At 34.3% G+C, this 12,970-nt stretch overlaps 1 protein-coding gene across 3 annotated transcripts in view; it reads left to right on the top strand.

The window, feature by feature from the left end:
* Positions 1–12,814, top strand: part of LOC108004260 (facilitated trehalose transporter Tret1-like) — a 34,931-nt gene extending 22,117 nt beyond the window's left edge. For all 3 annotated transcript variants that reach the window (XM_062087445.1, XM_017067027.3, XM_028669950.2), the window contains 5 exons: positions 4,267–4,468; positions 4,634–4,805; positions 4,890–5,162; positions 6,266–6,574; positions 8,968–12,814. In XM_062087445.1, the coding sequence (XP_061943429.1) occupies positions 4,267–4,468; positions 4,634–4,805; positions 4,890–5,162; positions 6,266–6,574; positions 8,968–9,390 (1,379 nt within the window). In that variant the 3' untranslated portion in view covers positions 9,391–12,814. The remainder of the gene's footprint in view (positions 1–4,266; positions 4,469–4,633; positions 4,806–4,889; positions 5,163–6,265; positions 6,575–8,967) is intronic.
* The last annotated feature ends 156 nt before the right edge of the window (positions 12,815–12,970 follow it).

Raw genomic sequence — 12,970 nt, 5'->3', positions numbered from 1 at the left:
TTCCGTTTTTTTCGCATTTTTCTTTTTCTTTTTTTTTTCTTTTTTCTTAATCACAAGTTTTTCTTTCTTTATTCTTTAACGACAATCGAACGATTCGATAAAATGTCTTAATAAAGTTATAATACTTCTAACTTCTCTCTTCGTATGCCTGCAACATTAATAATCATAGAAAATGATGTGGATAATTGGCGACTAATTAGCGAGACATCTGCACAAATCAAATAATAGATAATTCCAAATTGGTTGGAACGATCTTTTTTATTTTGATAGAATCAAAGATGAATATAATCGAAGAAATTTTTAATCTTAAAATAATCGAATCGAAATTATATCTGTCAAAATATAACGAGATTTAATCGATTCGTTTAAAATAATCAAATCTATTAAAATAATTTTACTTTAATAAATTTACTTCAGTGAATAAAATATAATAGATATATTAATAATTAGGTAATTCCTTTCCATCTATTTCTAACAAAATATCATTTTTATTCTTTTTCTAATTACGATAATTAAACCTTTAAATGAGGAAGCTTTTTCTCATTTTAATAGACATCCTTCTCTAAGGAGAATTTAATTGACTCACCTATTCGATGTTTTTTAAAACAAGATAATCATTTCCGACGAAAAAGACAGAATATTTTTGCCAGCTAACAGGTCCTTTCTTTTGTTCCACATTATTCTTTTCAAATGAATCAATTGATGCAAATTATGCCTTTTCACAAAAAACGAATCAATTGATGCAAATTATGCCTTTTCACAAAAAAAATATCGCCAATTTTCAATAGGAATAAATTTATTTTTTTAATTTTTTATTTTTATTTATCGAAATTAATAATGCAAGATATAAGGAAAAAATCTGAAACTTTCAATCTCATTATTCTCTCATTATTAAAAATAATAATTAATTTTTTTTAACCATGTAGATAACAATGAAATATTTTTTGCGCGGTGATCAATGATTCGCCGAAAAGAATCGCATCGATTTTCATTTCTCGCACACGCGATCGAATGATATAAGACCGATTTCGCGATGATTATGTAAAGTCATTGCATTGCTCTCGAATACAATGTAACCTATCATTTGACTTTAAAATTTGATTTTAATCATACCGAATTCCTTCCTTTTTCACTTGCAAACGAGACACGAGAGTTTCATCTTCGAACAACGTCGCCTCGAAACTTCAACAATGTTCGAACGAAACTTGGAAAACGAAAATCTACCGTGTTGGTTTTAATGTTTTCCTTTAGAATATGATGACTAGCTTAATTTCCATTTCTTCATTCCTTTATTTCCTTAAATTCGAATGTAATCGTGAATCGTGCTATCATGTAACATATTCTAATTTTTTATTGCAAGCTTTTCTTTTTTTTTTTTTTTTAAATACAATGAAACTTTGTTTAAATAAATATGAGAACGAGAAGAAATTTATAGAAATTCATATTCGTACGAGAGAATTTTACCAAACATTTTCTCTAAAACTCCAACTGCTGATAACTTGGTCCCCTCATTTTGTAGATTAACTTATCTATGTTTATTAATAGCATAAACATAAGTTTTGCTGTTTAAATAATTAATATACGAAACATGTTACATACTACTTGCTATCATATGCCTTTGTTATAAATATGAAAATCACAATAAAAGAATATAGTGCCAAGTTTCCTTCAACTATTTCTCTGATAATAAAATGAATTTTTTGATTATAAAATTAATAATAATTAAAAATTTTGGAAACAATCAAATATAAAAATATATTTCCAATTATATTATATAAAGTGAAGCAATAGTTAAAATAATATTATAATTTAAATCAGATAATTAATTATTAAAAAAATTTTGTTCGTATAAACGAGATTCTGTTAGATAAATTCTATACTATAGGAAATCTATGATGTGACGTTCTATGACGTTCTGACATTGAATATCCATTCAATTTACAATAGCGTGACTATCTCTAGACTATCTCCAATTTCAATAAGATTTTTATTATCTTGGATATATACTATTGCTTCCACAATAATGTTCTATGCAACATAATCACCCACTCCTGTTTAATCGCAGTAGCGAAATCATTGCTTCATCCGATAAGGCTATATAAAACGATTTATCACTTGTATATATGAATATAATTCCTGATAAAATAACGCTATAGTTAACACAATTATTTCAATTTCATCCAATTTCTTCTATTCACGACTATCCGTTGAATATTTCATCGAACGAACCTAGATACGTAGATATTCTTTGGTCGGTTACACAGCCGATCTCAGTGATCTCGATAATTTCAATTTCCTCGGGAAATCGAGATACTCATCTCCACATCGGATGCATCAAGATCCTTGAACGCTTTGTCTTTGAAATTGAGAATCAAATTGCAAAACGAGAGATTCACTCGTGGATGTGTTCTTGATTCTTGTTTCAGTGAAAAAGGAGGAAGAAAAACGAAACTGCTGCGTCGTCATTTGGTTGTAACGACGCTCTTTATAATTATTTAATATTTCGAATGAAAACTTTAGGAAAAAAATTTGTTTCGCTCGCGATTTTGAATAGAAATTTTTAGAAATAGATTTACGATGTCCAAAAAATGCGTTTACAAATTCAATTACGGTACAAAGACGGAAATTGCATTTTGCATTATTGCTCGAAGATTAAATCATAATAAATTATTTTATTATAAAATATTTTTCTAAAATAAAAAAAAAAGAAGTTTAACGCAATAAAATTATGATTTGTATTTCCTGTTATACTCGTATTTACTTTGCCTATAGTGAATTCGATATTAAATCTCAGTTAAGCAAAAAGAGAAGAAAGAAGTAAACTTGAAATTCCAATAATAGGTAAGTTCAAACATCCTAATTGCATTTGTAAACGTAATGGACACTATGGTTTAAACCGATTGTGAGCTGTACATAGTTAGGTCTACTGTTTCTTTAAACACCTTTGAACATACTTAACGTAATCAAACATTCCCGATCAATGTTATCCTCGATGATATCATCTTCACGACGAGGATAGAAAATCAGGCGTAAATTGCAGCTGTATTCGCGATTCACCTTTTCCTTATCATCTTTAATCCATCTTTAATCACTCGTTGCATAATGAGAGAGGGATTCGATCTTCCGTTCGAAAGATCGAACTTCGATCATTGCACGTATCGAGCGTATAAGAAAAAGAAAGGAGAAAAAAGTAATAAAAGAAATTGAAAAAAATATACGAAAAAATGTGAAGATGAATTGATAAGAGAGAATAAAACAAGTGGATCCGAAATTAAAGTCTCGTTATCTTTGCGCCTTTTAATTTAATTCATCATTATCTTCTTTCTCTCGCGAAAAATCGCGAGGCAAGCTTGTTTCCAAGCTTGTTATTGTTAAATATATATATATATATATTACGCAAAAGACTCAAATGTACGAATTCAATACGAGAAGATTATAACCCTTAAAACGTGAAATGAAATAAGATTCATCGAGATGAAGATTTTTGAGATATTATAATAATATTTATATCGGATTATATAACACTTCAATTTTACTATGAAATATTATTCTTTCATTATAACTAGAAATAAAAAAAAAATAAACATTCTATATCATTAGATCAGAGAGAAAATTTGTATATTCGTATTAAATTGTGGCATATTAAGATATTCAATAAATGATCGACAGTCACATTCGTTCGACTATTATCGGCCTATATTAATTACATAATGTATCAATGAAGAAGGCGATAAGCAATTTGAGCTCGATCGAGATGGAAAAATTCTTCGATTACGTTTTATCTGTCGTTCGAACCATTGTCCACGCATTTTTCGATCGCGTTATCATCGGCAAATTATTCCACAGTGGACGAAAACCTCCTATAACGAAAGACTATTTTATCGATTCGAACCGGCGCGAACAAACGGACGGAAATAGATTTAACTTCTTTTGCTCTTTCTATCATTTCTCGTCTCCTCCTTCCTTTCGTCTAAAAATCTATTCAGAGCGCTTGTTGGATACCGGTTATGCGAATAACGAAGATCGGGGAAACTCGGAGGAACATGACCAATTCGCGATCTGTTCGCGAATTCAAACTAACCGTGACTATCTCGCACGCGAAAAATTTGTACTTGAAGGGGATTGTCGTTCGTTATCGTATATCCTCTTCTATTTTCGATTCAGCGTAAAACGAGGCTAATCGGGCGCCGATATCACGCTTCTAACACGTAATATCATGGAATATGGAAAATTAATGGTATAATATATTGGTATTCGTCATTTCAGCAAACCTTTGTTGCGTGTCAGCCGGTGCTATGTTAGGATGGACCAGTTCCGTGATACCTCTTTTAAAGAACAATGACACCATCTCGATTGAGTACAATCCTCTGGGTCAGCAGATCACCAACGAGGAAGATTCATGGATTTCCTCGTTAGTTTCCATAGGAGCGATAATAGGAAGTTTCGTGGCTGGATATTTGGCCGAAAGGTACTGTTATTTTGTTCAAAATCACGCGTCTTATTTACTATCGTCTTTTCGAGTTGATCGCAACTCTTTGAAAATTTCCAATAAAAATTCCTCTTCTTATATAACTTACTTCAAATCGTTCGTTCAATCCGACCTTTAATCACGCCATTTGACAATATTTCACAGATATGGTAGAAAGACGACACTGCTGTCAGCCGTAGTGCCCTTCCTGATCGGTTGGATTTTAATCGGAACAGCCAAAGTCGTGATCCAACTGTGCGTGGCCCGAGTGGTCCTCGGTTTCGCCTTAGCGTTCGCCTTCACGGTCGTTCCCATGTATTGCGGTGAAATCGCCGAGGTAAACGTCGTTTCTTCGATTCATTCTGATCGAGTCCTTGGTCGTAACACGATTAATTAACATTCAAACTTTGTAATCGAACAGATATCCGTGAGAGGAGCTCTGGGATCTTTCCTGCAGTTATTCGTCACCATCGGTCTCTTGTATTCGTATTCTATCGGCCCGTACGTGTCTTATCTGGTATTCTGCGTACTCTGCGCCATTGTACCTGTCGTGTTCGTCGGCTGTTTCATCATGATGCCCGAATCACCGTATCAATTGCTCAAGATCGGCAAAAAACAAGAGGCACTCGAATCTTTGGCTAGATTGCGAAGCAAGACTATCGCCAGCGTGCAAAAGGAAGCAGATGAAATGCAGGTACGTATATATATATATATATATATATATATACGATAGAGAAAATAATAATACAATCGAAAATATATCTACTTGTTCAATTCTATTTCCGCACGATCCTCCTTTATTTCCGTGCATTTTCGAGGTCAAAATAATTTCCGTTCAAACGTGTTAAAGAAGAGACGAGGGAGGGGAGCTAGAATAGATGTAGATCAAGAGGGAAGTTGATCCGTCAAAAGCACGTGTTTCGATCTTATTATTAACGTCGAGACGAGATTGAATTGGGTCGCGCTATCGAACGGGAAAACGATTTAACTTTAAGAATGATTATTAAACGGTCGAATTGAGAAATCAATGACGAAATCAATGTCGGATATTAATATAACTATCTGTCTAGCAAGGAAAGTATATGATATAAGAAATAGATGAGAAATAATAACTATCGTGCCGCACAGTGTGTATATACTAGAATGATTTCTCATAAAAACGAATAAATATAAAACAGAATTCTTCGCGGTATCCGTGGAAAGGAGAATTTTAGGAAAAATTAGGGAGAAAAGTGAGGAGTAGCGGGATAAGAGCGATCGGTTTGCAAAGTGTCGGCGAGAGGCGCAATATCGTATCGGCGTTCGGGTCACGTTCGCTGAACGAGGCCGGGGGTAAGGTCGTTCCTTGATCCGCCAATGGTAACGGCGTTCCTCCAACGTGCCTCTACACGCTATTGAATCGCGTTGTCGGGTGACTAACTCGTCACGTGTTCCCGCGTCTCGAGTATCACGCGTAAATACACACGCGATCTTCCGCTTTTCGTGGCCAATCTAATTAAAAATTCGACGGATCGCTCGTTATTTTTTCAATTTTCTTTTCATTTTCCATCCAACATAAGATCCATTTCTTTATAAATCGTTTTCAATATCCATCGATCGCTAAGAGTCAACATGTACGATTAATGGTCACCGGTGTTATCGAAACACTTTTATCGTATTTTTTATATCGATTAAAATTCTATTTTCATGAATTATTAGTAATAGAATTATATTTCCTCCAATGTTCTTTCTTAAACTACGTTTTGATCCAATCGTTATATAATAATAATAATAATAATAATATATTTATTTGTACAGGCTTCCATCGACGAAGCGTTCAAAAACGAGGCAAAATTGTCGGATTTATGGAAAGTGAAGGCAAACTTGAAAGCTTTGATGTTTACGTGTGTTCTCGTCGCCTTCCAACAAGCCAGTGGTATCAACGTGGTCCTCTTTAATATGGGAGCTATCTTCATAGCTGCAAAATCATCGTTAGATAGCTCATTGGCAACTATAATCGTCGGTACAGTTCAAGTAATCACTTCCGGAATCACGCCATTGGTCGTCGACAGACTTGGTAGAAAAATACTGCTTATTTTCTCCGGCGTTGGCGAGATCGTCTCCCTGGTAAGCGATGCTTCCAATTTCTTTTTCATTTATCTAATTAATTAGATTTACATCTTGCGAAAGTGACGCAATGATATTGTAGGATATCGCCATTATTACGATTATATAATCTTCTTTCGTTACGAGTAAGGCACATATTTTTCTAAAAAACACGATGATGAAGATATTTTTTTCTCTCTACGTGGAAACATAACTTGTTACGTTTTTTTAAATTACTCTATCGAGATTTATTCGATCAACTGGAAGACGAGACACGTGGACTCGATTTCTTGCTGTATCAATAATTTAAACGCGTTAAAATAAAATCAAATTAACGAAATCTTGTCTTTTCTTCGATGTCGAAACGATATTTTGCAAATTCGCTTTTTACGCTTGGAAACATCAAATAATGACGGTAAATTATTCAGCAATTCGTTGAAGTATAAGAAACGTAGTCGATTTCTGATAACTGTAACAAACATATTAATACTTGGTTGCAATTTTGTTTCTTGTCCTATTTCCATTACAGAGTTTCATCATTGTTAAAATATATTTCGTCAATTGTAAAATTTTTCGAACAGAGTTACGTGATCGAGTTACGTGACTCATATTATTCTAGGTATTTCACAAATACCTGTAGCGAGTCAAATTATTCGACCTGCACACTACTGCGTATCACTGCATAGTACCGCATAGATGCGTGGGTGAGGCAAGGTTTAAGGCCATCTTTCGAAGCATTGAGAATTTGAGACCGATGCTTCATCGATTTCTCGTAAAAGTAAAAGTTGCTCGACTGAAAGTCGGGTTCGTGACGGTAACTTTCAATAAAGATAGATTTATTTTTTTTTTTTTTATTTTCGAAATAAGCAAATATTTTTCTTTCAAAGAGAAAGATCATAAAAAAAGAGATTGTATTTCTTGAAGATTGACACGAAAAATTATCAAGTGTCAAACTGTTATAACTTTTATGATCTCTCATCAGAGATGCTACGTACAATATTTATCTTCGATCTCGATGAGAAGTTCGTTTCCACGCTGGATTGACAATTCTGTTGAAATTCCATTATCGTCTCATTTATTATCGTCGATACGAACAGATCGTATCTATGCAATGTATATATAATCATTGCAATTTCACGTTCGATTTGCCATCGAGAGACGTCAATAAACCGATAGATCTCGCGACGATTTCTCGCCGCATAACGGACCGAATGCGCTTCTTCGCGGCCTTGATCCACTGTCCATCGCGTACGTTTCGCAGGTATTGCAAAATAGTGGCAACAAATCGATCGCGGCCTTGTACCGCCTATTCAAATCGATTTATGTAACCTCGCGATCGTGTACTCCTGATGCACACCGCATTCCACCGGTGCAACACGAACACGCGTCGGAATCGCGTCGAGGTCGTTTGCTCCCGACCTTCGTCTTTCTTTTCCTCACGGCTTCTGTTCCAATCTTTCTGTCCATCGATCGTCATCAATTTTTTAAATTAAAAAATAATTTTGTTGTAAAAAGTTTCTCAAATTTTGTTCTTTAAGTTTTACAAGTCTTGAATACTTCCTTTTTACCAACAATTATTTACAAATGCAAATTCTTGTTCTCTTGCATTCTCTTATGAATTATCCATGATTCTTAATTTTTTAAAATCTCGAGTGAATTATTTACGAGACAGGGCATTTCTGTTACTTTTCGATTATTGTAGGCAGCTCGATTAACTCTTAACTGTTTAATTATTGCCGCCTATTCCAACGAAATGAAACTGTCAACTAAATTATTCTTCCCAAGTCGGATTCTTTACTCTTCGCTTAAAGTAATCTCCGCGAACCGTGTCTATAAGAAAATTTCAGTAAACAGGAAAAGACGCATCGACGTGGAAAAATCGTCGGATGACTTCACGAGTTTGGAATTATGAGGCCGATTAATTATCCATAGCCATAGATTGTTGCACCGATCGTGCGGTCGCAGTCAATGTCAATGTCTCATCGCATACGAAGGATCGATCGTTGATTCGCGAGTTGTGACGCTGTGTCTAAATTTCGTAACGACGAGGCGATGAGGCGAGGAGGCAGCGAAGGCGGAAAAAACAATAAGGAAAAGAAGTGGATCGGGAGCGGTGACGAGTTGTGCCCAAGAATGCTTGGAATGCGGTTAATTATCGGTGGCGTTAATTTTGTAATTCATCGATCGATCGATCGATAGCGTCGTTCAATCGCGATTATATTTTTTCTTTCGCTCCTCGCAGACGCGTGTCTCGTTAATTGCCGTATAACGATATAAATTTGCAGAAACTCGTGGCAAGTTATTAATCATATATATAAAACCAACGCAATCATCAAACGTTATTTTTAACGAATAATTCAACTTTTATCCATTATTCATTAGAAACTACTAGATTCTTTCTCTTTTATTTTTAGCTCGCATTGGGTATCTACCTTTACCTGGATTCCCAGAAAGCGGACGTGGAGAGTATAAGATTTCTGCCTATCGTGTCGTTGGTCATCTTTATCGCGACATATTGCGTAGGCTGGGGTCCTCTTCCATGGACCGTGATGGGCGAGATGTTCGCATCGAACGTGAAATCAAAGGCTTCCGGGATCACGGTGTCTATATGCTGGTTGGTCTCCTTCTTTATCACCAAATTCGCCAACGACTTGCAAGAAAAGTTTGGCAATTACATGCTTTTCTGGTTGTTCGCCGTGTTTTGCGTGGCTAGCGTAATATTCACGATATTGGTATTACCCGAGACGAAGGGAAAGAGCTTGCAACAAATCCAGAACGAGTTGAACGGAGTCCATCATTCCGAGATACCCGAGTTTGGCGACGTAAGCAAACATTGAAAACAGTATTACGATTTCAGGTTTTGCGAGGACGATTTGATTCTTGGTCGCGTAAAAACAGATATGCATCCGTCGAACTGTTTTTCCTCTTCCTATTTCTATTTCTATTCCTATTCTACATATACATAAACGCGTCTTTAATACTGCCAAAGATCATGGATCGTGATTCCAGATTGATCCTCTTCACCTTGTGCGGTTATGCGACGAGTTAGACATTACGCGTATTTCTTTTTTATCGTTAGACGAGTTGAATCGACATCGCTCGCGAATTTTTACGTATACGAGTATATGTATGAATATATGTACGTGATAAGACGTAAGAGGTGCGTTCGATGTAACACGATTGTTATCGTTTGTTTTAAAGCAAACGAAAGGAACGCGACAGAATTGGGCGAGTATCTAGTTTGATTCTATTATAGTCTGGTCTCAAGCAATAAGTATGTAAATCAGACATGAGGGATGTCGTTGAGGGATCGAGTTAAGTTTCAAACAGATGCAACAACTATCGAACGATACTCGATGATTTTATCGTCTGTCCCGTTTCTCCCCACGTACGCCCAACAATACTTGTTTAATATATTTATTTCCTGACAAATCTTAGCCGTTCAATGTACGTACGTATCGTTTCCTTTTTACGTAAGATTACAAGCGATCCTCCGCATCCCAAGTATGATAATATTTAATTATTTAACGCCGTATTAGATATGTGTATAGTATATGTATATTTGAGTTCCATTGCACCGATCATTGAAACAATCGCATCATGTATATTCAGTTTCCGATCGATTGTCGGTGATTCCCGTCTATTTGCGAAAAAATCGTGAGAAAAATTGCAAAAAAAAAAAAAAAAGATTTTAAATCATTGTTCTTCAATCTTGACAGAAAATTATACGATTCTAGAAAGAGAAACGAATGAACAATTTGCACGCGGAAATTCCACGAACACGATTTTTATCTGAGATGAACGGTGCACACGCTAGACATTTTCTCAGACACATGGTTTAAGAAAAGAAAAAAAAAGAAAAAAAAAAGAAAGAAAAAAAAAAAAAGAAAGAAAAAAAATCGCAATTGGAATTTTTCAAATCAAAACATCAAACTGTTGATGTGAAGATCTTTCTGTGATCGAGATGCGTTAATCGCGTTTTAGGGACGATTTAAGGAGATTAATTAGAGACAAGTTAGAGTTAGTTTGATCGACATGGCAAGTAGAGCACATTTCAATTTTGCTTGCGATTGTTTCAAGATTCGCAAAGATTCGCGTCCTATTTTGTTTCTTGCCGTTTTTATCTTCGTTTTATAATAATTACAAGTAGATAGATATATAATTACAACGATGGAAAATATGCGGAAGCTTTTTGGAATTATTACTTCGTATCTTTCTTATCTTTTTCTTTTAAAAACATGCATAATTCTCGTGGCCAAGAAACAAGAAGACGCGAGTCTCCGCAACGCTGTAATTTCTTGAAATTATAGTATTCCGCGATTCGCTCGAATCATGACATAATTTTGACATCCGTCAAAAATCGGGGATCGAGCGAAATCGATGGCGCGTTTTAATTATTGACATACACACTTTTTTTATTTCCTTCTTTCTTTTCTCTAATAGCGTAGAGAGATTATTCTTTTTAAGTATTTCACTTCTTTCTTCAACGAGCTTTCCTTTCGAGCTATTTCGCGAGAATTCGTCATGTTAGGTTTAAACGTCACTTTCTTAAGCATAATGTTCATTAATGTTAACCGTAAACGCGAATTTCATCGATAGAGAGAACAAATCGATTCTACTTTAATCACGCGTGTCCGTTTCATTTGTTATTTAAACGAACCACCAACGATTGTACTTATTTCCATCCTAATTTATCATAGATCGTATCGGATTATTTTTTACGACTAGAAAACGATGAAGAATATAAATTTCCTTTGAAGTAATACTTTTTCGCGCGACACGCGTATGTGTGCAACATTTTTTTTTTCTTTCACCTTAATTATTACTAACGACAATTGTATTTCGTTTGCATTTACGCGATAGCCTTAGAGAGAATGTGCCAAATGTACTGTAGTAACACGATCGCCGTATTTAACACGTTGACTACCAATTACGAGTATACTCGTAGTAAAATATATTTAATTGGTATGATAATTACGATGATATAGGTAATCAACGTGTTAACTATTCTTATCCTAGAAGATAGACATGAACATGAACATCGATGAATTTGAATTGAGTTGAATTCTCATAGATGCGAAGAAAATTGATTACGGCTAATACGATACGTGTATAAAAAATGAAAAGGAAGAAATATTAATATAGCTATTAATGTGATCTCTAGTATGGACAAGGTATCCGCGCGAACGAAACATAGTTATTTATTAAAATATGCGAAAGGACGACGCAAAAGTAAGAAAAGGAATATGCTGATCGTGTATAATAATAAACGATAATCGGTCGTCGTTTGCATATTCATCGTGATAAAAACTCGAGTGCCTCAATCAAATTTTAAATTATAAAAATTAAAATTGAACGAAACATATCGCCTACGATAAATTTCTTGGTAAATACTAAATCGTAGATACCGGATACAAATGAATTCTTCTTCGCGCAAATCTGTACGCAACGTTGACTTCCGCCTATATTTTTCGTTCGTGAAAACGGAACTATTTAGATATCGTAGAATCATTCCTAATACGTTCCTCTATTTCTAAGAGCAATAAGACTTTTCCCTAAGATATGCTTAAGATAAAACGATTACGATACGCGTATAAAAAAAAAAGAATAAATTAAAAAAAAATATGCATATACATATAAAGGAAGAAAAAAAAAAGAATTATGGTCAAATTGCGTTCGAATTACCCGGTGTATGAAATTTCCACTTCCGACTGACAAGATCGGCAAGAGAAGTGCTCACAGAACGTATTATTATCTTCTTTTTTTTTTTCTTTTCTCGAAGGAAATTGTACCGTTGTTTTCAGAGGATAAAATAAGTTAAATATTATCGCGCATTGTTCGAGAGGCCTTTGACGTAATGCACAATTAGATAGACGAAACGATCACGATTTTCCACGCGATTGTCAGCGAGGTAGATTTTTAAAATAATGTATGATGACCACGAGAAGAATGTTGTATACAAAGCAATGAGAGAATGTGATAATGTTTAAATTTAAGCAGGGTACAAAGGAAATCAAGTTTGGAAATTTCTAATTGACGATATTTTAAATATAATAATAATAAACATGATAATATGTATACATGTTATATATACATATATATATATATATATATATTTTTTTCATCTTGATCATCATTCGATGCAATTGTATATATATATATATAAAACTCTATATGTATATGTATTAAAACGCATTACATGTATAGTGTAATTACGATAAATACTTTTGTTACGGCTAAATAAATTATAATTTTAAAGTATTACGCATGAATTAATCGGCAAAACCTTTATTCTGTTCCATCTGTATATATTTTAATAATAACATTAAATTAAATGCGTGTCAGACATGGCGACTGAAATTTGTGATTATCTATGTATTTGTCAATGTGTGTGTGTATGTGTGTGTGTGTGTGTGT

This window comes from Apis cerana, linkage group LG1, assembly GCF_029169275.1.
Source record: "Apis cerana isolate GH-2021 linkage group LG1, AcerK_1.0, whole genome shotgun sequence".
In the NCBI taxonomy this organism is placed as follows: Eukaryota; Metazoa; Arthropoda; class Insecta; order Hymenoptera; family Apidae; genus Apis; species Apis cerana.
Note: the sequence above shows the minus strand (reverse complement) of the source record. Positions and strands in the feature narration are given on the sequence as shown.